Raw genomic sequence first — 26,995 nt, forward strand, 5'->3', positions numbered from 1 at the left:
TGCTTTTCTGTTTTTATGTACAGAAGTGTAGAATATAAGACCACAAACCGACAACAGCTTAAGGTGTCTCCTGTCAGGAAAAAAAAAGGGGGGGGGGGCTCAAGCATCAAAAGATGGGACTCGATATTCCATCCCCCCTCAAAGTGAGCATGGGTTCCAGACTATAGGCTATGACCTTTAAACATATTCTTGACTTTTTGCTTTTGAATTTCTTAAAATAAGGGACTGTGTGTTCAAGATGGTAACTCTTACATACATCTGGTTTGCTCTTACTTTAATTCTGTTTATTGGCCTAGTGAAACAGAACGAAGTAAACTGTTACTCATTAGTGACCTAAATTTTCACATTTGTTCTTTATTTTTAAACCTTTAAATTATATTTTAAAATGATTTGTGCCCCATACAGACTTGCTATAGGCTCATTTATGCTCATATTAATTATGGTGGTGCACATTGACCTTGGTCCATTGACATCAGTTGTATTTGTGCTTGGTTTCTAAATGCTCATGGATATAGGCAAACTGGGCCAGCACCATCAGCCATTCAGATGGGAGTGTGGTAGATAGTCCAAACAAATCCGGAAGAAGTAGAATACAGTCCTCTTTTCTGTAATACTTGGCAAATTAATTCCCCGCCCTTGTGTTGGTACATAGGCCCTGGCCTAATCAGGTTCTCTGTTGTCACTTTGTGTGAGTGAGTGAGAGACAGAACCAGAATCTTCTGACATTGCCTCAGGTAATGTATTGCTGAACATCGTTGACAATGTAACAGTTAAATGGGTAGTACATTGGAAGTGAAAGCATTTGAAACTTATTCATGGACATAAATGGAGAATGAGTGACGCTTGAGACACAAAATTGGATGCTGGGCCTGCAGCACCTCCCCGCATGGCTGGGGTAGCCGTTTCAGCTGCTTATAATACAAATGTTCTCTTTTAATAGCAGTATCATTGCCAGATGTATCTTGGCCTTGTATTCTAGAAAAGGACTTTTGCCTTTCCTTCCTATTTATATTTTTTGTTGAAGAATTATGGTAAGACCACACTTATGTTCACCTAATAGCTCTGGTATTTTGAAAACGCTTTTGTACAGTTCTGTTTTATACTTGCTACCACCAAATATTTTTGTGCTTAGAAAGCATCCCCAAACTTATACCAATGACCACAGCTCTTGTTACCACTGCTTGATACAATGTCTTGTGACTGTTATTACACTTTGAGTTGTCTTTGAGTTCAGTCCTCTTATTTTAGTTGTATTAAGTTTGATTTACTTTTTGTTACACGATATAGGATTTTTTGGTCTACTTTTAGACACATTTCTTTGGACTTCATCCAGTAACTTGGAGTTCCTCTTTACCTTTTAGCGAAGGAGCAGGGGCCGTGGTAGTAGGTCTCAAAGCTTAAGTGACTCTTCCTCTCAATGTATGGATAGACCCCCAGACAAGGACAAGAAGGTAAGAAAGTCCTCAGACCTTACCCCCTCTCTGCCTCCCACCTATGACTGTGGTTCCACCACAAATATGATGTCACTTTTACATGCACTCACTGTCCATGGACAGTCAAATGCAATATCACCCCATTCATTAAAATACATTTTCCTCTACTTTTTCTATGAATTTATCAGTGGTTTTATGTACACTATAACAGGACAGTGCTGTTTACATCGAAGTACCATGCTTTATATCTTCAGATATGCCAAGCAGAAGCTCATAAACCTCAAACCTTGCTCATTTAGTAAATGCTGTGTAAATATCATATGTGTTGCATGTTATTGTCAAGACTGAAAGAAAATTATTCCTCACGAAGAACCTTCCGTAGAAGGTCTGTCAGATAACTGCAGTTCTTGTGTATTTCTTGATCTTATTTCTTTTACATAATTTTTAGAATCAGATGTTAAATTATTTCAGTTATGATGAAAATTGGTATATTCTTAACATTAACATAAGAAGAGAGTGAGGCACTTAACTGTGATCTCAAGTGAATGCCAAAATTTTCTTGTTCTGTATAGACCCAGTAGCATTTGATTTGAATATACTTTTAGCTAATATGACTGCAGCCCACCTCTACCCACCAGGGATCAAAGCCTTTGATGAGTGCTACATTAGTGTGAGTTAATCAGTCATGCATGTTAGTAGAACATGTAATCACAGGCTGCGTAAAATTTGAATTTATGGGAGGCATCGAGTCATCTCTCCCCCTTTTATTTTTTTAATCCCTGTATGCCATGTTATTCTCAGTAGAGGTTAGTGCTTCACCTAAATTTGCTCTCAAGACTGTTGTTAGTTTTAAAGTGTTTCTCAAAAGTGATACATTACTTCTGAGCATTTCTTTTGCTTGATACTATGCAAGCATTAAATGAAACTCTGAATGTTATAGACATTCATCATTGTTTGAGCGGGGTGCAAAGTAAATACCACTCTGTCCTTTTACAGTTCAGCAATTCCAGAGAGTTTATCATGTTCTGTTCACCCATTGATTCTTGCCATCAAACTACCCAACTGTGTGTCTTTTTCGGAAATTTCTGTGAAGATGCAGCCACCATCACTCCCTGTTGAAGCTTTCACTAAAAAGTGCACAGGAACTTCACATTTGTTGTTGTGAAGTAATATGCATTAAGTTGCATATCTTGGTTATTAAATACTGCACCTTCTGTACAGCTTACAAACAGAATCTTGAGTGTTGAAGTCAAGGATTCTTGTTGATAAAACATGCAAGGATGAAAACAGTGGTTTTGTGTGTGATGGTTCGGGAATATATCTTTTAGGGATATTTTTTAGAATCACATAAAACAAAGCTTTTCGGTGGGACCATTTTACTTGCAATACCAGGTAAGGATGTTCTGCACTGGTGGTAGTGAATTCCAACACCGTTAATATTGGTCAAAAGGTAAGAAAGGGTGTGTTTTTCTCAGCTTTTGTTTGACATGTGCTTCTTCTGATCTTTAAGTTTGAATGTAGGGTCAAATGAGTGCGAGTGTATTGGATAAAGATGTTGAACAGGAAAAAACTGCAGAGGAAAAGTTGGAGGACATGTTAGGAACATAGGTAATAGAGAATTGAAACTGAAATGGAGAAAGTTTCCCTGTTTGTATCAGAGTGAATGTGTGGTCTTTTGTCTTGGTTGGTCTTTGATAATCGTCACCATCCGATGCCAAGTGAAACACCCTTTTCCGCCATACACTGCAAAACCTGTATCCGAATCATCCCACAAAATCAAATGGAATCTTTTAATTTTGTCAACACTTTTATTCCATTAATTATAAAAGCAATAATTGCTCATTTTCAACTGATTATGTGTTTAGCTTTTGTTGCATACAATATGTTCTGAAACCTCACTTTATGCTGACAGCTTAGCCCATTTGATTTGGGGTATTTGCATGTGTACCAAGAGGACAGTTTAGATCATTTGTCAGTGAACAACTTCTATGTTACTGTTCTTTATGTGCTTATGGGGATTTTCATAGAGCTTCCCACCCACTAATAGTAACAGAGCAGCCCTGAATATTCAATTACACTGGGACGTATGTGTCTGTGCAGTATGAGTAAGAGGTTGTTTGTGCTTGCGCATGTGCACACTCATGTATTTATTATTTGGTTTGGAGGCTCTGATCTATGCCAACCTCATGCTAGACCCTGCAGTTAAACTACAGCAGGGGCTAAAAGACTCTCCACATCAGGCACTTAGAAAAGGCCTGCAGGAAACTCACATCTCCACATACACAATAGCTGGTTGCACAGGGGAATTCCTGCCAGGCCAGAACAGATTATTTTCCCCCTTACTTCCTGTTGTCCATTTCTTCCCATTTTCCTCCTCCTTTACCCTGCTATCTGTCTGCACCCGTCGTCTCTTGCTCCCTGTACCATTGTGCTGACTTAAAAAATGTTAGTGAGAAAGAAGTCACAAATGAAATTTAGAAAACAATATTTCGCTATCCTCCTCAACACAGATCACATAGTTGACTGTAGCTTTCATTTAGCCTCTAATTCATTAGATTATTTGTTTATCACTAACAAATAAATCTCAATGACTGAAATACCTTCAATAATACATTTGTGAACTGGCAAGATAATTTATTATCAACCATTGAGCCAAACAAGTCGTCAAACATCTATCTAACCATGCTTATCTAACCAATTGTTGTTAGTGCAGTGGTTATTTTTTTGGTACATTCCAATAAGTTAGTTATTAAGACAACCAGCAACCTGAGTCCAAAACCTTTTTCAAGAATGCTTTTAAACAACTGCCTCACAGGAATGGAGACTTCTGAAATCTTCTCCAGATAGATAGTGGATGTCAGCCAATTGTTATGCCCCTTATTGTTTGGGATTTGTTGATAAATCGATTTGGGCCACGTCTTCCACCACCACTCATATTTTCCACCACAAAGTTTCTAAGAACACTTGGACATGTCAAATGACCGAGATGCAAATGGTCAGCAACAGGCGAAAAAGGGGAAAGGCCACACTAAAAGGCTTTGTCTCCGCCTGTATAATCAATTGACCTGATTGATAAGGGTGTGTCAGGGGTATATTGTGTGAGTGTTATGTTTCCCACGCCCAGCGGTTTGGGTCCCTCTCTGTGTGTATGTGTGAGTGTTATCCGACCCTCTCAGCTCAGCCTTTGTCCATCAACACCTACCTCTGGAATGTTAATGAAAAAAATCAAGGGAATTCCAAAGAATTTACCTATTTGTCTCTGTCTTCCTCTCTGCAGTTTCCTTTGGTCTTTAGTATTTAAAATTTGCCTTGTAAGAAAATCGGTATTCTTAGTTTGCCTTTTGAGTATTTCATGAAAAATCATTGTCTAGCTGGGCCCCTTTTTGAGCAGAGATTTATTTATTTATTTTAAAAATTGTTGCCAGTGTAGCAGCAGCTGAAAGAGCTACTAGATTTTGTTTAATCATTTCACTGAAACATTAAGATTTCAGTCTAGACCTGCAAACAAATGGCCAATGAAGCGAAATCTTTCTTTAGCATTGCTTAAAAGGTAAGATTGACTTGCAACCACAAATGTGGTTGTCATGTGTTCTGCACATTCATTTGTATGTCTCCGAACAGAAACAATAATTCTAGCTACTTCAAAGATAACTGATGAAATTACCTGCTTTTGTAAGCATGAATAGTTAACCAGTTGCTGCCATAATTCCTTGTTACCTCCTCAAATAGACACAGGCAGGTTTTCTCTTGTGTGCCAGCATTTGTGGAAGCCACCTTGTATTTTGCAAGGCTGCTATCTACTGGACTTGCTGGTGATGTCTGTTAACTGCCACTCATAGAGGAAGTCTGGCTAAACTGTCACCAGGCTTCATACGATGATTTCTCAACAAAACCCTGAGGAGAAAATTGAGGGGATGCAGTGGTTTTTGACGTTGGAGAGTTGTCATGACACTTGAGTATCACAAGCATGTTGAGTCACATGTTGTCTCTTAGGATCAATGCATATTTTCAATGTGTGTGTGCCTGTGCTCTCATGTAATCGTCTGTGTATGTGCACCTGTCTGGCTACACATATGTGCAAAGTGGTGTCACGATTCGGGGTGTTCATTTGAGGTGTAAATGCGCCGGCACCCAGTCACCACCTCATGGGTGTGAGAGGAGATTGGCAGCTTGCATGTTCGAGAGGGTGTAAATTGAGCTGCAACAGTCCAAGAAGGAGACTATGATGGGAGAGAAACAATGAGACCTTGTGTTTTCGGCACAAAGCTCTTAGAAACATGGCTCTTAACTGCAGTGTTCCGGTCGCTTCTTGCCCCTTTCCTCATCTCTCTTCCATCACTGTCTTTGTGTTTGTGAAGCTTTCATCTCACACAGAACCTTTGAAATGCAATGCTCGCCACTCACTCACTCACTCACTCACTCACTCACTCACTCACTCACTCACTCACTCACTCACTCACTCACTCACACTTTAACAGTTGCCTTGTTATGGTGTATTTATGATATCTATTTGATTATTGGCTTGACCCAAGTACTTAGTTTTCCACATTAAGTTGGACTGTTTGTTTGTTTGTTTAGAAGTTTATTAGGACAGTGTACAATTACATTAAGCACAGAGGCAGAGATGTTTGTACCAGATTTTAGCTCATAGCTAATTTCCATCTGTAGTCCTGTATTCGGCTCTCATGCATTTCTAAATGAAAATACAGGGTATATGACTTTTTAGGTGCTCTGCAAGTTTCTTTTACCATATCATAATTCCTCAACAGTTCACTCATGTATTTTGCCTTCTTTTTTTTTATTCTCTACACTCAGAAACACAAGGAACGAGACAGACACAAACCAAAACACAAGAAGAACTCCATGGACATGTCGCCCTCCCTCGTTATTCCAAACATCATGGTTCCAGAGAAGGTGAAGACACTTGCCAATGATTTATATTTCCTTTTTTAATGTGGTGTGACCAAAGCATTTAAGGATTAAAAGGTTGGCTGACTTGTTGTCACCTTTCTTTACTGTTTTATCCTTTGTGTCACACATCCTGTTGTCCACTCTTCTTTTTGCTCTCAATGGGGGGACTGTGCTTCCTTTTTTTCTTTCACATCATGGTTCCGGCCCTTCCTTTTTTTAAATACCCGTATCTCTTCATCTCACTTCTCCAGACTTACAATAGTAGCAACCCAGGAGGAGGGGTCACCTCTCTGCCTACATCTTCCCAAAAGAGATTGGATGACAACAGCGGCCGTTTCACCAATGCCAACTTTCAAGAAGTTTCATCCGCTCTCTCTGGTAGCAGTGCCAAGGACAGTTTAGCTGTTGATGCTGGAAAGGCAGCATCTGAGGTGAAGAACAAGAAGAACAGTGGTGGAAGTCATGCGGTGGGACAGAGGGGTGGTCGCAAGGCTCTCACGTCCTCAGGGAAACCCCTCCCCTCTGCTGTGGTCACCATGGCGACCTCTTCTACATCTGCCTCTTCCTCCACTGGGCCTTTCCACCAAGGTGAATTGATGGCTAAATGGTTCTGTATGTTAATTTTAACACAACTGGGAATTCACCCTGCATCTAGAAAAATGGACACTCAGTGACAAATCATCTGCTGTTATATTTCTGCCCACCCACCAAAAAAACAGCACACACAGCATAATTGGCATGACTAAAATGTTATTAAAACCCAAACAACTCTGTGATTCATGATTTTAATGTTTGAGCATGTGTGTGTTTGTGTGTACATGTGTATGTTTGTGTGTGTGCGTTGTGTCAATGGATTTTGTCCAGGCCCCACTTCTGTGTGTGGCCTTGATAACAGTGTTTTCTCTTGACCTGCCTCTGGCTCTTGTAATCGGGGGCCCTGTTTGGGAAAAGAACAACACACAAACATACAGAAAGAAACATGGGGAGGTCAGGACCTCAAAGGAACTGGTGCTAAAACTAAAGTCCTGTGTTTTTGACAGTGAGAACCTTGAAACAATCATCAGGTGTGTGTGTGTGTGTGTGTGTGTGTGTGTGTGTGTGTGTGTGTGTGTGTGTGTGTGTGTGTGTGTGTGTGTGTGTGTGTGTGTGTGTGTGTGTGTGTGTGTGTGTGTGTGTGTGTGTGTGTGTGTGTGTGTGTGTGTGTGTGTGTGTGAGCTGAAGCAAGGCAAGTGTATTTACTTGTGGTATCAACACAGTTCCTGTTTCACAAGGGGAGCACTGTAGGATGAGGGAGGACTGATTGTAGAGCGGATGGATAGTGATAAAACTAATTAAATGTTGCATTTTCTTCTTCTTTCATAGTGATGGATGTCTTTGGACACTGTTCCATGCTCCTTTGCTTCCTTATCTCTATGTTCATTTTATCCTCACCTCCGGTCTTGTCTTTCCTTTGCCCAATTTTCCCAGGGCTCCTGCTGACGAGTGCCAGCAAGGTGCCCTCTGCCCCTTCGTCCTCAGATTTTCTAAGTTTCTCAGACACGTCCTTGCGTCCTGGGGGTGGGACTACCTTCTCCTCCCCACCATCTTTCAGCAGCTGCCTCGTGAAGCCAAGCTCAGAGGGTGGAGTTTCAGAGGGGACAACAAACCTGTTTGGTTCTCTTGTATCAGCCACTACAGCTTCTGCAGGTGATATATTTAGTCATATGAAGTTTACATTGATTCAGATAGTTTTGCGCACATGTGTTCCACCTGCATTTTAAAAAAGGGATTCACATTTTTTGTAATTTTTTTCTCAAATTAATAAGTGAGGTACTTTGTACATGTCATCAGCCCATTTTTAATCAAATCATAATCTTTCATAATACCATAATACCTTATTTTACTATTCATAAAATGTCAGTGGCGGGTCTACCCTCAAGTTGCAGTTCACAGCTAAATCACAATTTTCCTCCTGCCTGTTGTTTCATAGTATTCAGTTTCTGCTCATTTTTCTTAGAGACATTTCAGATATTTACCAAACATCAAAACAAACCAGATAGATAAAAAGCACTATAGAGGAAAGAACATTTTAATAGCTGAATTTTCCTTTCAAAGACTTGCCCTTCTGGTTAAAATACCTCTACAATGTAGTTGGCAAAGACAGTACAATGATGTAGGAGATGTTCATTGACAAAATATTTTTTCTACTTGAATATTCATTGCCCCTCTGTTACTGTTACAGTGGGTGGGAAGCTCTATGAGAATTCCCATAGTCTTGCATCCAGTGAGACAACATGCCTCGGTGGATCTGCTGGCTACAAACGGTCTCAGCCTTCCAGCTCAGGCTCTGGGATTGTAGGAACAGCTACAGGAGGAGGGGAAGATGGAGTGAAGAAGAAAAAGAAAGGAAACTGGCGAAACCGCTTTGGACCTTGCTTCACCACGGATGTGAAGCCGTCAGAGACGGTCCCCTCCCTTACTCTCCCTTCGTCCTCAACATGCAACACCTCCTCTGCTGCTTCCCCTTCCTCCTCGTCATCCTCAACCCTCTCTGGCCGGCAGGGCTTAGTCTCCAGCAGTGGACTAGGAATGGGAGGTGGAGAGAGGGGACTAGGGGTCATAGGTGTCAGCGGCGGGATTCAAAAGTCTCCCTCGCTTCTCAGGAATGGAAGTCTGCAAAGCTGCACTGGCACTACAACCACTGGGCCAGGTAAGCCAAAAACACACATAATGTACATAAACAGAAACTTTTTCGGAATTAAACATTCAGCCCGGTGTAGTATTGGGGTTAGATATTGGAGGTCTCACAGAAATAAATATTGTCTCAATCGACTTGATGGGTCTGTAGCAATTGCAAAATGATCTCCTAACTTACCAGTGTAAAACTGGCGCAAATACATTGATACTAAGCAAAGGCGGTCATGGCAGAAAGGTCACTAGTTGTTTCCGTTGAACGAGCAAGAAAAAATGTGGACTGTGGGAGTGAAGTAGTACCGCTGAACTGCCTTGGGCAAGGGAACCTTAACCTGCAGCTGCCCTCTGCCCCCATGCACACACTCCCTCTTCTATATGAAGTGGGCTGGGCAACTTAAAAAAAATGTTCCCAACCAGTTCCTTAACTCAACTGGTTACTGAAACATATTTCAATATCAAATTAAAGGCTCACCTTAAAAAGTTTATTCAAAGTTTATTTATTAAAAATTTTATTTCATTTTTATTAAGCTTCTCTGCAATTTTACATAGTCCCCTGAGTATTACCTTATAGAAAGTTGAACCACAATGTGGTTCAACTTAAGTTGTCCATTCCAACTGTTCCAACACTTTGGTCTTTTTCCATTTAACATCATTTGGGAGTCCCAGTTTAAGTCACAGCCCATCTTACAGTAATGTTAAAATAAATAAAGCAGGCATCTGCACCATTCCTCTGTAGTCTCCAGAGCAAAACCACATGACTTAATTTTTTGGGGCTAATGCCAGTATGTGCCCTGTATCAATAATTTAGTTGTTACACTCCATTGTGCAAATGAACACAGTGACTATTGCCAAAGTGTGCTTAGAGTATCAAAAGAAATACTTTATCATCTTATTACATCACTACCATAAATAAGAGTGCACCCCATGAGAGGTACCTCAGTAGATCTAATTTGAACATCTATTCTGAAAATAAATTTATTTCAATTATGTCCATTGTTACAAATGGTAGTGTGGCTAGAGACCTACAGGGTAAACCATAACACTTAGGATTGGCTCCAACACCACTGGTACCCCATGTGGAGATTAAGTATTATATACAGTGGATTAATGATTAGATAAATAACTCACACGGAATTTATGCAATACATATTCATCCAACAATTTTTTTTTTTTTTATTCGTGTAATAAGTTGTGCTTCCTCATGTGATGTCACATTTGTTCGACAACAACACACATTATTTAGGCTTGGCAAAATGTTCTGCATGCTTAATGGCTCACTCACGTTGGCCACATTTACTCCTCAAGGATCTAGAATGGGTTGTGAATGATGAGCCATTGTTGAACCCAAGCAGGGTGGTGTGTTTCATAAAACTGTCAGTTTGTTACCCAGTCCTACTTTTCCCCTCTGGGATTAGTACCTAGAAACTCTAAAAGTATTATTCTGACATAGTAATTATAGGAATGATTTAGTCCAAGGTCAACATTTGTGCCCTGCTTCGTTTCAGCCACAGTTTCTTTGTAATAAGTGAAAGTATACATGTGTTATCATTCACTCGTTATTGCAGCATATTTCACATTTTCAAATGAAGGTCCTGGCTTCTGGAGATTTACGTTAATTCATAGAGAAACATTAAGAAACAAAAATAAATGGCTTTTTCTTACCATTGACCAAAAATATACCAGAACTTACTCAAATGGCTGAAACAAAAATGATTTTATGCACCTTTGTAATTGGCTGTGTGTGTGTGAGTGAGTGTGTGTGTGTGTGTGCGTGTGTGTGTGCTCGTGTGTGTGTGTGTGTGTGTGTGTGTGTGTGTGTGTGTGTGTGTCAAATTGAGGGTCTGTGCTTTATTTGCTCACACACGTGGAATTGGTCCGTTTCTTTCCCCTCATGGTGTTCAGTTGCTTGGCAACTGTCTTTATGCTTTGGAGTTCCCCTCTGCTGGTGGAAATGGTTCAATACAACCCTCACACCCTCACATCCCCCATTACCCCAGAATTACTGCCCTTTTGTTTCTACCTACATCTGCTCTCCCTTACCTGCTTTCTGCTCATTCCATAACTGTTGCCTCACCTGTTGATGGTTAATTTTTCTTGCAAGTAAGAGGATATTCATCTTAAAAACATGGGGAGGTTTTTCTTCTTTGAAATCCAATGCAAATGAGACATGATATGAATATGGATTCAGGCCTCTCTCCACAGCTGGTCAAGAAGGTTCATCCTTTGACATACTAGTCACATATTTTTGTTTATATTTTCCCACAAAGGTTTTGTTCTCATGATTGCCACTCAGTCTGGGTGATTAACAATTACCAACTTTAGTATTTCTTGTATTTTATTAGGGTGCATCCCTGTATTTGCTGACTGACTTTTATCCTCTTAATATTTTTTTAAAATATTTGTTTGTTGCCAGACATACTACATCATTTTAGAAAGAATGGCTCAGTGAGCCTTTTTTCCCCAGCATAATTTTGAACACATAGAAGCTTTCAGAATTTGTTGTCTCTTCTCTCTTTGTCCTATGAAGCAGCTCTTTGGATAAAACAAGGCATTTGATGTCAAAGCAACCAAAATTGTTATTAGTATTTTGAGATTATTTTTTAATTCACTTAAAAGACAGAGAGAATTTCAGGGGCGTTACATCAATGAAAATAATTAGTCCGAGCCTGAATGCCATTGTTCCCGATGAAAACATTTGTTGAATGTGTTGCATGATGAGAATATAATATTTTTTGGTGATGCCTATTTTTGTCTGGCTTCCATGAGCTTTATCCATCTACCTAAAGTTTATCTGCCTTTAGTTTTGACATAGTTTCCATATTACATATGATAGAGTTACCTAAATTCCAACACAAATTATAAAATGGAAAGAACTTAAACATTGTTATCCATCACGTTACCAGTGTGAGCTAGGAGTAGAAGTGTAGAAGTTGTTTTATATTTACTTGTTGGTGGGCCAGCTCTCTGGATACTCTTTGTTCGAGGCTTATTCGGTTGTTGCTGATTTTCCCAAAAGCCTTCTTTAACTAAAAAGAGGTGAATGAAGGTACAAGAGCAGATGTGTGTGTGTGTGTGTGTGTGTGTGTGTGTGTGTGTGTGTGTGTGTGTGTGTGTGTGTGTGTGTGTGTGTGTGTGTGTGTGTGAGAGAGACAGAGACAGAGACAATCATGTGTTCTTCAGCCTACTGTAAATATTTAGCTGGGGGTTAATGCAGGGCAGTAATGGGGAGGATCTTGCTGTTTATCTCGCCCCCCCACCCTGCCTGCTGACTTCACTGCGCTGATGGATAGATTGTTAGCTTGATAGATATGTGCTGGTGGGTGGGAAGAGGCAGGGGGTTAGATTTTGGTTAGGTTAATGTTTTATGGCCATGGGATCACTGATGGGACTGGCAAGCTAGTAGAACAGTTTGTTTGTTGAGGGAGGGCGACAATGTCCATACATTTATTAAAGCATATGTGAGATTAAGAAAGTAAACAACTGATTATTGCCATTAATATATTTGTTTTAATATTGTCCTCATTTAAAGTGAAAATGTAACTGTTTTTCATCAGTAGGGCAGAAATTATTTCATTTTTGGCCGCCCACTTTTGTAATTTTAATGTTGTGATAATGAGGGAAAGGCAGTATATAATTGATTTTTTTATGCAGTATGATGCCCATTTGTTGTTTTTTGGGGGGACAAAACACATTGTCTTTTGCCAATATAAAATACAATATTGTATCAAAAAACATCTTTACATTTTATTGACTGGTCTCTGAAATTGTATATTTAAACTCAAATTTTTTTCTCCCCACATTGGATTTTCCCTCTCTCCTGTGCATTAAACAAGAGTGAGAGCTGTGCACTGCGCTTCATATAGTTTTAATGAAATCACCTTGAGAAGAGAAACTATTTATTGAAGCTGAAGAATACCAAGCACTTTGTATCTACTGAATGTTGTTAACACAGCAAAAGAAAATTGGGGGCAAAAATTTTAAATCTGCACAAAAGCAGTTAATGCACATTAGAATGTGATATTCAAAAGTATGTATTTCTCAATTTAACATATTCTCTACTAAATTAAAATGTTATAAGTAGAATTTACAACAATTCCTATCAATTCTTCCAAGCACTATAACCACTGCCTGCTATGCTTCTGTGCTGTTCAAGCTGCCATGTTAATATTCATCTGTTTCTGGAACAAATGTCTCACATTTTGCCTGACCTATCCTGTGTTGTAAATTACATTTATGAACTACGACGGAACCATTTGCGGCAGTTTTTGTCAGATTCAAAACTCATACTCCTCTCTTAAATAATGGATTAAAAAGCCACATATTTGTTTTTTAGATTGTGTACTACATTACTACATTAATAGACAACATAGATTTCATAGTTCCAAGATAAGCAACTTGTGCCAATCGGATGGATATTTCGAAACATACAGGTGTGTCGGACAGAGAGGGAAAAGGAAGAGGGAAGGCTGGCTGATGCAGCAGCTGTGCTTCAGGGGCAAAACATTATTGATCACACAGATGCTTTCTTAGTTTTACAAGCTCAGGCTTGTGTGTTAGAGCTGTGTGTGAACATGCCTTTGTTCCTTGGGTTTTATTTTCCTAGTGAGACTTCTCTTTTCCACAAAAACCTATATGTCCATTTATCTATCTTCATGAATTATACAATTGTTTCCGACATTAGTTGGCCAATTGCCAGTTGACATAGTCAGTCTAGGAACTCATCAACAGACAAGGGACAAAGCCTTGATTTTAATATGATTTAAAACATATTTACACACATACATTCCTCATTTTCAACTTGTACTTTGCATTTAACTTACTGTCCAGAAATCTCCTGATGTAGAGCTCATGTTTTCACAATAAGGATTTGTGTGAAATGTATATTATTAGTGTGACAGAAAAAATTATACAGGCTTTTAACATTCAACACCTCCTAAGAGATCAGAAAAAATTGTTAATTTGAGCTTGGTATTGATGTTTATAGTGTTTACTGCTGTTTTGCTTTGTCTGGCTCTTTTTTGTACCATCCATCCATGTTTAGACTCTTGATGTAAATTAAACTAATAAACTGTTGGTTTGCCCTCTTATCCAGCGGCTTGCTGGAGCGTATGCCCTCTGAGTGAAGAGAGTCCTGCTTTGGGTATCAATTTTTCTGGGGCATATTACAGTGTTATAAATAGTATGAAGGCTCATGTAGTGTTTGGATCTCTGTGACTCCCCCTCTTCTCCCTCCTCCCATCCTGGCACAAAGATCTCTTGTTCCCCCAGTGAATGTGTGCTGCCCTGAGCCATTCAGGCTTTTGTGGGGCTGAGGGGCCCTCCCTCCCTCTTCTGCTGAGGTCAAAGGGGGGCTGGGGCAGGGCTTATCCCTAGTTAATGGGTGAGCGCGGGGGTGTGTGAAGAGAGGAAGGAGGAGAGATGGAAAGAGAGAGTAGAGATAAGAGAATGGAGCGTGCGTATGGGTGTGTGAAAGTGGAGCAATATGGGTTTATACGGTTCTTGAAGTCTTGGAATTTGAAAATGGCAATTTTGAGGCGTGTAACATTTTATAAACAAAGCCAGAAATTTTGGCAAAGTCACTGAATTTTGAAGGACAATTTTGTAGGTTGGAAATTATTGAGTTGATTCAATGTGGATGTTGAATGAACCATGTTTTTGAGTGGCTGTTGAAATTTGCCTGCAGGGGATTATTACGGAAAAGTTACAGAAATCTAGTAGTACATTATGATTCAGTAAAAATGTAAAAGTTTTATCAACACATTTTTTAATCAATATACATATACAAATATCTGCATGTTTTCTTTTTATTTAAATATTTGTATTTTGTTACTTTTGTCTGAGTTTGTATTCTCTTGGATCAAGCAGCATCTACACATTTTATGTGTTATAAGCAGCTGTTTAAACTGTTTGAGTGGTTTCAGATCTGCTTCAAGACAAATGTTTGAGAAACATATTCTTAAATCCTTGTAAATATGAGACACTCCAATAGCGTTATTTTATATTCATTTTTAAAATCTCCTCTGTTGACAATTTGGGAAATTCAAAAAAATGCTGAAAATGCTTTTTATAAAAGAACTTTTGAATGTAACAAAGCATTTGTGTGTTCGTGGATTTTTTTTCCTGAGGAAACATTAATTTCATTCATTCAAGTGAATTCATTTCTCAAATTTAAAATCAAATAGATTTTGGTATCAGTGATCTTCGCTCCCGTTTGAGCTCGTGTGTGTGTGTGTGTGTGTGTGTGTGTGTGTGTGTGTGTGTGTGTGTGTGTGTGTGTGTGTAATTGATCACCTTATGAACGCCTTATGATCACAATGCTTTTGTGGCGGTAAAATAGAAATCAAAATTTAACTTTTGTATGGTTTTATTTTATTTTTTCAAAGGTGTGGAGAAGGTGTGTGATGTGGATAGTGTACACAAACCGTGTGCACACGCATATAAAATGCACTGTGCTGAAGAATAAAAAAGAACAGGATGACTGACATGATCATTGTGTTTGGGTTCATTTAAAATATAGTTAATACCTATAATATAGAAATTGCAATGTTTATGGACACAAAAATCAATGTAAATATTAATTTACAAAAAAGAAGGCAGCTCATTGTTTACACAGACAGATATGAAGTGTCCTGCGTTGTAATAGGTGATCACATATCTCTGCTGGTTGTCCACAGGTGTTTTCTCCAATGCCGATGGCTCGTCCGCAGTGACCGGATCCGCAAACGTGAGCGTAGGAAGCTCTGAGTTGTCGCAGCAGCACCAACCTACATCTTCCTTGCCACCCCCGTCTCCTTTCACTGCCACTGCACCACTAACCAGCACCGCTGCCTCACATGTAAGTTGTCACCAGAAGTCCATGTAAAAGATCTTGTATATACATATACACCTTTTTCTCTTTAATACACACACACAAATACTTTGTTCATTTGGCTCTGTATACTACAGTCCCTCCAAATCTCTTGCATCTTTATGTTGAAGTGCAGATTAACAGCAAAAACAAAGCACAACAAACCAATTAATTGCTTTCTGCAGGAAATCTCTCAGTGCTACATCAATCCACCGCATGTTAATTATGTGTGAAATATATATGTGTGTGTGCATGTGCATGTGTGCGCGTGCGCGCGTGCATTATTTACTCAGTGATGTATTATATGGCTGATGGGACAGTGGGTCTTGGTTACTCATGGTGCAAAAAATTAATTTAATATTTTCATCACAGAACATTTGATTGAAGCATCTAATTCAATCCAAGCACTCAAAAGCCGTCTTTATTGGTAAAATGTTATGAGAAGAGATCAACTATGAATCAGCTGTTTTTGAAATTCACATTCGTGGTGACAGTGAATTTGCAACTGCAATGTGGCAGCCCCTGGACAACATTTTAAGGATATTTTAGGAAACCACAGTCATATTCAATTTATTTGGAAAATCTAAGGTTTTATTGGAAAATCTGAGTTTTTAATAGGTCTTGCGTCAGTTCAGTCAAATCAAAATTAAATGTATAAAATGTCATGTTTAAATCCTTAAGTTTTCTTCTGTGCTCCCCATTAATGTGCACATAACTGCTTTTGCTAGAGTTTTAGTGTTTTCATATTCAGAAGTGGTTAGTTAAACTCGATCACCTGAACCTCCCACACTAATCATTGCCCTGGATCCTAAAGAGCAGAACAAAACTCATTTTAATCACTAACCTCAGTCCCCTTTCTTTCAAAACCTCCCCAAAGACCTTTGTCCATCCCTGTCCACCCAACTCCATTTTTCTCCTGTGTCCACTTACCACCTCTCTTTCTCCCTCTGTCTCTCACACATACGCACTTTCTCTCACCCTCGACCTTCCCTCTTTCTGTCCCAATTCATCCATTTCTCTTTCTCCCTCTGTTGTCCTGTGATGTAATGACATCTGACAAGCACCACAGTAGGGACAGAGGGGTAGATGAAGGGAGGGAGGGGAATGGGGAAGTTGTGTGTGTGTGTGTGTGTGTGTGTGTGTGTGTGTGTGTGTGTGTGTGTGTGTGTGTGTGTGTGTGTGTGTGTGTGTGTGTGTGTGTGTGTGTGTGTGTGTGTGTGTGTGTGTGTGCGCGCGCCGTGTGTTTGTGCATGCTTGTGCTCATGCCTTGAATTTGCAGGCCTTCATCTCAGCAAGTTCCACTCTATGCAGCACATTATATAGGATGGGAGGCCAAGGGAAGCATAGGATATCACGCCTGTTTGTAGCATGCATAAAGAACTTTTGGGATGTAGTCGTGTGGTGGTGATGATGTTTGTTATTTTTTTATTGGGGGAAAATATTTTTTTTCCTTCAACTTGTAATAACACAACTGCACGAGGATGCCAACAATGTGTGTCAATGTTTGCGTGGCTGTGCGTGAGTGAGAGACAGAGAACCTTTGCTATTTTCAGTCGCCTAGTAGACTCTTCGGCCGACTGTGATTGGCTATCAGCCCAGGACAGAGACAGGGATTGTGAGAGACTTTGAATGAAAAATGAATGTAAATGAAAAATGAATGTTGATGGGAATGGGGCGGGAATATGGCAGTGAGTGGCGAAGAGGAGGAGGAAGGGCGGTTGAGGTAAAAAAAAAAATCTGAAGCAATTTCAGTGAGGGGGAAATGGACAGAGGTTACAGGTCCCCTCTTTGATTCAACATTCAACTTGGATGGGAAATTCCATTTTTTTTCTGGACTTTGTTATATTAGACACGCGGCCCCATGAATTTATAATAGGAGATAATGACATTTTTCTCCAGACTGCAGCCTACATGCAGTTGAATTAATAGGCATGACTAGAGGCAACAAAACACACATAGGTTAAGTAATTTGTCTTTACTAACGCTTTATTTCTTAGTTTGTTTAATTACTTTTCAATTGTTCATCTTTGGTTCATTTATATTCAAAGATTTTTCTTCTGGTTGACTGCACTCATATACAGTGTAGAGACTGAGACCATTTAAATCAGATATAAATAAATGCCTGGTTCAACACAGAGTGGTTACTTTTTGTTTGAAAGCCATATATAAATGAAATGAAATGAAATAAAATATACATCAGTCGAGGAACTTCGTCTAGCTGAGAAATAGAAGAGGCTCTGGTACCCCCAAACAAATTTTTAAAGGGAACTTCCAGTGACGTTGATCAGTTTCTGCAGGATCACTTGCCTTGTAGTCTTAAAGTAACCAAACCTGTCAGCCATTTTGTTCCTTCTCTTCATGAGTCTCCTCTTGTTCTGTCTTTGCTATCCTTAGCTCTGCAGCCCTTATTTGAGAAATGCTTTAATTGGATTAAACTCAATGTATCAGAAACACTGTGTCACCTTGTCGGGGCAGTGTTGGGGTGCAGCGTGCGTTACACAGTAATGAACTTGGGTTTAGAAATATATCCTACATGATGACGGAAGGGTGTTGCAGTATATTTTAAGCACAGGGTACCGTACTATGTAATCTTTTTTATTTATTTCGTTGTAAAGCTGAATTATTACATACAGAAGACCTGGCTATAACACTGACTCAAAAATTTTCAGACTATGTACTTCAACAGTGTATGACACAAAACGTGTATGTGTTTGTCTGTGACTGCCTTATTTTAAAAAAACAGTGTGTGCACTTTTTGTTTCAATCTGAAAACAATATGTACAACCAAAAAAAAACAACTTAATGAAAAGAAAATTAATGAAAATCATCAAGTCTAGTGTGTTTCCCTCAAGTGTAGAGCAAAAATATTTTTCTTATTAATGTGGTTCTTTTTAAACATTTTTGTCACATTTGTCTGAATAGGACAAAGAGCTCTCCAAGAGCTAAACCAAAGATAAAGTTAGTTTAAAAAAATGCTTTTGAAAGTTGAAGTAATCATCAAAATAACTATAATGTACTGGAGGGTCTTATTTGTTTTTCTTTAAAATAAATCACAAAAATGTGAGGCAGTGGGTTATGTGAAACCTCGCGTGACATGAATGTATAGAACTGAGTGAAAACCCAATGTGAATCTGATTCCTTTTGTCTATGCCTCCACAGATGAGTGGTCTGCCAGGGTCAGTCTTCAACCTAGCCCCCTCCCACATGTTTGGTAACAGGCTCAATCCCAACTCGGCCATGGCAGCAGCACTCATTGCCCAGTCAGAGGCCTTGCCAGCAGGTATGGTGTGTGTGTGTGTGTGTGTGTGTGTGTGTGTGTGTGTGTGTGTTTGTGTGTGTTTGTGTGTGTTTGTGTGTGTGTGTGTGTGTGTGTGTGTGTGTGTGTGTGTGTGTGTGTGAGAGAGAGAGAGAGAATGAGAGAGAGAGAGATCATAATGGGTCACCTCTCCATAGTCCCACAGAATGGTCAAGGGTCAGCACTTGTGATATTTTCAAACTCCTCCCACCCATCACCACTGTCATGCCTTGATTACTCCATTCATTCATACAAGAATACACATAATCAAATGAACACACACTATGCACATGGTTGTACATACACTTGCTTGCATTCAAACCTACAAATCCCAAACTGTAGTTTGTGAATGAGTGAGGAAGGAGGCCCATACCAGACAAAGTCATGGATGGGGAAAAAACATGTTGGCTTGTTGTCTGTTCAGTGCAGATGAGCTGATGAGGGAGAAAGGGGTGTCTTTCTTAATCAGAGTAGTTACTTCCTGATACAAGACATCTGGCTGAACATGGAAGAGTGAGCCAAGGGAAAACAACAGAGAGCAGGGGAGGGTTGACACTGAGGAGGAGGAGGAAGACGATAGGTAGTTCCTGCTGCCGGCCAGCAGTCATCAGAGCCAGATCCATTCTGACCCTCAGGTCAACTCACTAATCAGCCTGAATGACAGGGCCACAGAGGGTGTGTGTGTGTGTGTGTGTGTGTGTGTGTGTGTGTGTGTGTGTGTGTGTGTGTGTGTGTGTGTGTGTGTGTGTGTGTGTGTGTGTGTGTGTGTGTGCGCGCGCGCGCGCGCGCACGTGCACGTGTGTGATGGGGGGGTTGCGCATGTATGCAACATATTGCCTATGTCATTTTTCTTTAATAAATGTCTCCAGTGTTCTCTATGTTTTGGTTTTCTTTGTTGTACCATTTGAATCTACAGGGCTACAGGGCCCGTAAAGGGCTACAACATCTCATATGAGTATTTACTAATTTTGTTTTTTGTAGAATTAATGCAATGAATTTTTGTGTTTTTTTCTGGCCAAATATATTGTAAATGAATAGCTGCCATTTCCCACTGTTTTAATGTAATTGGAATTTGTGGAGCAAGAACATTCTTGAATGATGATTAATTAAACCAGTTCTGTAATTTAGAAATTGTGTTCCATATGAAGGTCATTATGCAACCCCTGTAAACAAGGGCTGTTACAATCACCTAGTGTTTTCTTCTGAACAAGACAGAAGTTGTTAATCATCTGATGAGGGTCATTTGAGTATAAAAGTGCAAGGTGTGTTTGTATGCATGTAGCCTTGCTTGTTTACTTTGGCAGCTGCTCCTCTTTGCTTTTGAGTGTTTGGAGGAGGTACAGGACAGAGAATGTTACGAAGGAGCAAGAACTTGAAAAAGAAGCTGGGCAAGCGAGCAGAGCGGTGACCTGGTGGGGTAAAAGCTTGGATTGACTGTCTTAAGTAGAGGGGAGTTCGGGCGAGTGCTTCAATGCAAAAGTGTGCATGTGTGATTCATTACTCTCACTGAGGAAAATGAAAAGAAGCGTCTGGCCAGGGGCCCAAAGGAAGGAAGAGGAGAGAGAGAGAAAGAGAGAGAGGCAGCAGTGAAGGAGAGAGAAACACACAAGCAGTTTGAATGAAAGCTTGCATGTAAAAGATATAAAGGAAGAGTTAAGTGGTTGGTGGCTTGAGGTTCCACAAGGACTGTAGTATGTCCTCACTATGCCTTCATAAATTGAAAATATACATTTTCCTCTTTGTTTTGGTTTTCAACTGTCACTCAGCCATTGTTCCCCACTGAAACCACAGGTCCCAGAATACAATTTGCACTTGTTTTTTAAGTTTCAAGACAATGCCACAATACAGTTGTTGCAAAGTAAAGTTATGATATCTTTTTTTCTTTTTTTTTCACCAGCCCCCCTTAGTGTTTTCACAACCCAAACAAATTGAATCTTTGCTTTACCAGTGATGATGAGCCACTTTTAGCTGACTGCTTTAAGTTTGGTCTGTTGTCTGGAAGGAGACATGTTATTCAAAAATCTGGAAGTGTGAACCACTATAGTCTCAGCAAAATGTTAAAGGCATTAAGGTGACCGGTTGCTCTGCATCATGACCATAATGGGTCAGGATTCCAGATAGGGAAAATGCAGACCTCATCGACATATCTTACACATAGGATGGAGCCATTTAAATGAAAAGGTTTAAACCTTTGAAAGTCACCAGCCTTTTATATGCCCTTTTTGAAACCTTTCAAGAGATCTAATATGGTGATGACACATGGATATTTTTTTTAATAAAGATGCAGCCCTGGTTAATTTCTCCTCTCTCCTCAACTCTCCCTGACTGCCTTGCCCCTGTGTTGAAGGTAATGCAGTATTACTGTTAGCAGCTCTTGTAACCAGATGTTGGTGTCCAGAATGTTCCATCACAGTGAATTACATTTAAAATCACAGTAACAATGAGCACAGGCTGCCCAGTAATGCTCTTTGAAGGAACTAATTTAAAATGACAATACTCCATCACATTTGATTATCTCTTCTTTTGTTTAGAAGTTCTACTACTGTGGCTCCTCCTGTTCAGCTTTTACAGTTTCAATCCTGTCCTCCTCCATGGCACTCCTAATCATGTAACCTTTGGATGGTAGAGGGATTTGTGAAATTGTAAGATCATGCTAGAATCAAGCGCTGATTTGCCACATCGTCAGTCCTGCCAAATGTGTGTTGTGATGGGCAGTTGCAGGGAAGAAGGATTAAGAAGAGATTTACCCTTTTCTCTTTTGTTCAGGTTTTTGGACCATATTTTTAAGGGAATAATGGTTCAAAAAGTATATACAAAGCTGTTTTTACATTGACTTTATTCGCACATACACTGAGATAATCAGATGTCTGTCTGTCTGTCTGTCTGTCTGTCTGTCTGTCTGTCTGTCTGTCTGTCTGTCTGTCTGTGTGTGTGTGTGTGTGTGTGTGTGTGTGTGTGTGTGTGTGTGTGTGTGTGGTGTGTGTGTGTGTGTGTGTGTGTGTGTGTGTGTGTGTGTGTGTGTGTGTGTGTGTGTGTGTGTGTGTGTGTGTGTGTGTGTGTGTGTAGACCAGGAGGTGGGAGACGGCAGCGGCAGCGTGGGTGCACAGGGCTTCTCCATAAGAGCTTCTCCCAAGACCACCCCGCGGTGAGCACACACTCAAAGACACAGATGCTCCCCCTCCCTCCATCCCCATTTACATTCCTCACTGACCCCCACCCCCCACCCACCCATCCCCCTGCTCTGCTTTTCCCTCTGCTGGCCCCTCGTCTCCTTTTTCTCCCTCCCTGCCTCTCTCTCTCTCTCTCTCTCTCTCTCTCTCTCTCTCTCTCTCACCACACGCACACGCACACAAATACACACAAATGCACACATGCGCACAACTCTTCCTTTCCTTCATACCCTGCAGGCAATTCTCGCTCTGTCAGCCAACGATAACCTGTGTTTTTGAAGGTGGTAACCATCCTTCAGCGGCGGCTGGATATTTTTTTCACCCCCGTGTTTTAATCACACATGGAAGGACAGTCTGATGATATTCAGCATCTTCTCCTTTTGGGAATGTTTTCATGGATCTCTCAAGACAGGAATATTGATCATAAAAATATATTTTTGGTCATTTCTACCACTTTGTGCGATGGATAATTTCACTTGATGAGGTTGGTTACATTTTCATCAGTTGTAGCCATTTTTCTACAAACGCTACACATATTTAACATGTTCCGGGCACTCTTTTCAGTCTCCACTTAAAAGTCACCCATTGATTATAAATCCTTTATATACACACACACACACACACACACACACACACACACACATATATATATATATATATATATATATATACATACATATAAAAATTTATAATAAATTCTATCATGAATCTAAATAAATCTAAATCTCTATATATCTCTATAGATATAGAGATATATAGATATAGATATACTTATTTAAAATAAATCAGACATATGAAAATCAGCAATTTAAAGTACTTTTATAAAAAGCTGTTATTTTTATTTCATTATTTTGAACAAAGTTTTGATCATGTCTGTTTAAGAAATGTTTTCATTCGATATAAGCATAGCATTAATGATAAAAATAGAAGACTCATTTTCAGTTTGTATTGCTATAGAATCACATTGTATTGCTCCATCCCATGTTGCTTCAAGCATCTTCTTCGGGCCTTCACTCTCTTCCACATATACTCTCAACAGGTTGTCTCGGCATGCACACACACATACACACACACACACACACACACACACACACACACACACACACACACACACACACACACACACACACACACCACGATTTATCACATCAAGGCAGTCTACTTCCCTCTTTCTGTCTCACTTGCGTGTCCTCTTTCTTCCTCCCTCTCTTTCTCTCTCTCACTCACACACACCGACAGAAAGCCTGGCCCTTTTCATTAGAGGCCACTGTAACAACAAATTGATGTAGTTTTATAGCCAGCAGTGTCTATGTTTGTCTGACGTTTATGTTGGGTCGTTAATCTCCCTATTGACCTCTCTATCTCTCCTTTTCTATCTATGCTCTCACTCGCTCTCCCACTATTCAGCTCTCCAATCGGTGGCCTGCAGATCCGCTATGACTCCTCAGGGTCGTTGTCAGGGCCAGGCCTGGGGTTGCTAGGGGCGGGGGGAGGCAGTGGCGAGACGCTGCCCCCGGTGGCCACCAGCATAGAGCAGCTCCTGGAGAGACAGTGGAATGAAGGGCAGAGCTTTCTGCTGCAACAGGGAGCGCAGGGAGACGGTGAGTGGACACACTCAAAATAATACACATGACAGATGACAAAGGATTAGGTGTCATCATTGGCAAATTACATCTGACATTCACTCTGAATGTCAAAGATTTAAAGTGAATTATTGTAGGTCTTAATGTCAGTGAATCTCTCATAGAAAGACCTTAATGGAAATAGACTAATTAAAACACAAATTTAACCACTTTGGCCTGCTTGCCTTTCAGATCTGTTCAAGAAAGTATTACTGGTTTTGTCAAGACACTTGTTTTAGTGCTTCTGTTGTTCTATTTCAGGCACATACCGATTTTGACCCGCTCATTCTTTCCCACATTTTCCCATTTGCATGATTTCTCTCTTCCCAGCATTAGATCTGTTTTGGTTCTAATTGTCTGTGCCCCTCCCCTGCCTTGCGCTTCATTCCCACCTTTCCTGTCACTTTATCTTAGTTATGTGCCGAATATCCTTTCATCAATCAAAATAGTATAAACATCGAGTGGTGGCCAAGTTGTTGCCAAAGGTTCAGCCAGGCAAGTCAGGTTTAAGTTCCACTGCTGGTAAATCCTTCTCACTGAGTCTGCACAAGCTCCAGGGTCACTGTTCTGTAGTTGATCATGACCTCTGACCCGCCTGTGGAGTATATCTGTCAACTCAGTCACTGTGCATTTAGTGTAGACATGTGGAGACTGAGCAGGGATACATTATTTTATTTCTGGTGGTGCCAGTCAGGCCAGACAAGACAAGACCAGTCCAGGGCTAAATTGAAAACTTAGACCAATGCTCTTAGGAGCATAAATTGCCAAGACTGCGCTACAGTCACATCTCATAATTATTGAGTCAAATCTGACCTTGCATCTCTCTACTGATCAGTGGTGGGCATGTTGAAGTCCCTGCATCAGCTGCAGGAGGAGAACAGGAGGCTGGAGGAGCAAATCAAGACTTTGACCATGAAGAAAGAGAGACTACAGCTTCTCAGCGCTCAGCTATCAGTGCCTTTCACCCCCACTACTGCTTCCTCCGGTAAATACATGCATTCACACAAACACACACACACACACACACACACACACACACACACACACACACACACACACTCACACACACACACACACGCACGCACACACACAGGTTAGTGATGAATGATATTTAGTGAATTAAATTGAAATTTCAGTTGACACTGGTAATATGATCTATAAATAAGAATACACGGCACTGGTTAAAGTAACCTTGTGCAGGAAAGCAGAATGGTAATAAACATGTTTACTTTCTATAAGCTACCGTTAATTCATAATACATGGAATAGACATTAAAAAAAAGTATTTCTAATTTGTGCACCCTCCCCCACACACATAGATTTTACGCAAGATTTATACTGATCAGATGATGGACAGAAATTGAATTTGCTAAGACGTGACAACCAAATAATCATCACGGTTGTTTACAACATAAAATACACACGCTCACACACAAATTCACAGTAGTGTCTGTTTCTAGTTTTTTGAAGGCACAGCTTTGATAATTTTCTGTTGAACGGTCGACACGTGGCAGGTTCACCACTTTCATTAAGAGCCTTTGACAGATATTTGTGTGGTTTTGATTTGTTTTGTTTTTCCTTCAGAAAACTTAAAAATAGCAATACATTTCCAATTGCAAAACTGCAAAGTAATGTTAAAACATTATCAAGTAAAATATCCCTAATATATGTTGTAGATGTGAAGGGAGCCCAGTTGGGAGCCACTGACTCGTCTTTGCCTGTGGCAGCTCAAGTAAGAAAAAAAAAAAAAACATGATTAACTCAGTTAGAAGGTGATACCAGCAGGTAAACTTTTCAAAGTAGAAATGTACGATGTGTGATGAAACCTGCCGTTCACGAATCAAACTGGAAATGAATTGTAAATGGTATGTCCTCTCTTTTAGGACAGTGCTTCCTGTGGGGGCCACAGCAGTAGTGGTTCCACCTCCTCTCTTTCAACGCCTCCCTCAGTTTCCCAGAGCCCTCCCCAGCCGCAGCTGAACGGGGTCGCCACAGTGGGGACAGCCCCTGCTACACTGGGCGGTGTGGTGGGCCTGATGGGGGCTTTTGGAGCGGGGAGCACACTGGGCATGGGGGGGATTGTCAGCACTTTGAACGGGGTGATCCAGGCACCGACGGGAACCGCCAGCCCGCACACGACCTCAGCAGCCACGGCCGTCACATTGCCTGTCAATAACAGGTAGAGCACTTTTCCCAGCGCTCTACTCACTTTGTCTTCATTCCAAACCTGTTGTTTTTAAGATAATAGCAGGTTCAAACCCCTTTGCTCAGCTTGTTCTTCTTAATCGTAAAAGCTGTGTTACATCCAGATTCCACAGAAAGTGTTCTGACAGTATTGTCTGGTAGCACCATCACGTCTTCTCATGTGTGGATTTGATCGAGTTCTTTTGTCTTTTGTTTCCCTTTTCACTTGCGTCTTGGATTGTAGCAGCTCAGGAACTAATAAGAGCAGGTGAGAGGAGTGTGTTCAGCATTCAAGCAGTTTCAAGTGTGATGGGAGAAGTTTGTGCGGATTTATAGATTTGTATCATTTTTTCTCTGTTTCCTGGCACAAAAGCTCAGACCAGATTTTTTTTTTAAATATATATATTTTTTAGTTTTTGATCTATGTTTTGTCTCATAATAGCCTGTAGCCCTTGATCATCTAGCAATCCAAAATTGGTCCTTTTTGTTCTGCAGTCAGCAAATTTCTCTGGATGCTCTGGCTGGATGTTTATTTAGTCTGACTGAGTTTACCGTTTTTTTTTTTTCCCCCCTTCTTTGTCAGTGCTGCACGGCTCGGCCTGCTGTCGGACCAACAGAGGCTCCTGTTGCAGCAGCATCAACTTCAGCAGCTGCTGTCCTCCCAGCCTTCAGCGGTATGACACACACACACACACACACACACACACACACACAAACACACACACACACACACACACACACACACACACAGCCAGCCCCTCTACATCAACAATATCACACACAGTTAAATGCACACAAAAAAAGTTTGCTCCGTTAACCTCTGGACAATCACCAAGCTTATTTTCTTCTTCTTTACTCCTC

At 40.4% G+C, this 26,995-nt stretch overlaps 1 protein-coding gene across 8 annotated transcripts in view; it reads left to right on the top strand.

Moving 5' to 3' along the window:
• mllt10 (MLLT10 histone lysine methyltransferase DOT1L cofactor) overlaps nt 1-26,995 on the top strand; it is a 49,587-nt gene that overhangs the window by 19,827 nt on the left and 2,765 nt on the right. For 2 of the 8 annotated variants that reach the window (XM_086151332.1, XM_086151337.1), the window contains exons 7-20: nt 1,362-1,451; nt 6,249-6,347; nt 6,596-6,932; nt 7,812-8,030; nt 8,566-9,033; nt 15,692-15,852; nt 19,024-19,144; nt 22,226-22,304; nt 23,737-23,930; nt 24,787-24,936; nt 25,627-25,682; nt 25,834-26,129; nt 26,379-26,402; nt 26,718-26,808. In XM_086151332.1, the coding sequence (XP_086007458.1) occupies nt 1,362-1,451; nt 6,249-6,347; nt 6,596-6,932; nt 7,812-8,030; nt 8,566-9,033; nt 15,692-15,852; nt 19,024-19,144; nt 22,226-22,304; nt 23,737-23,930; nt 24,787-24,936; nt 25,627-25,682; nt 25,834-26,129; nt 26,379-26,402; nt 26,718-26,808 (2,385 nt within the window). The remainder of the gene's footprint in view (nt 1-1,361; nt 1,452-6,248; nt 6,348-6,595; nt 6,933-7,811; nt 8,031-8,565; nt 9,034-15,691; nt 15,853-19,023; nt 19,145-22,225; nt 22,305-23,736; nt 23,931-24,786; nt 24,937-25,626; nt 25,683-25,833; nt 26,130-26,378; nt 26,403-26,717; nt 26,809-26,995) is intronic. The other 6 variants (XM_086151334.1, XM_086151338.1, XM_086151335.1 and 3 more) reach the window with 4 other exon arrangements.

Source organism: Fistularia commersonii, chromosome 8, assembly GCF_037954325.1.
Source record: "Fistularia commersonii isolate RoL2024-O1a breed Wild chromosome 8, RoL_Fcom_v1.0, whole genome shotgun sequence".
Classification (NCBI taxonomy): Eukaryota; Metazoa; Chordata; class Actinopteri; order Syngnathiformes; family Fistulariidae; genus Fistularia; species Fistularia commersonii.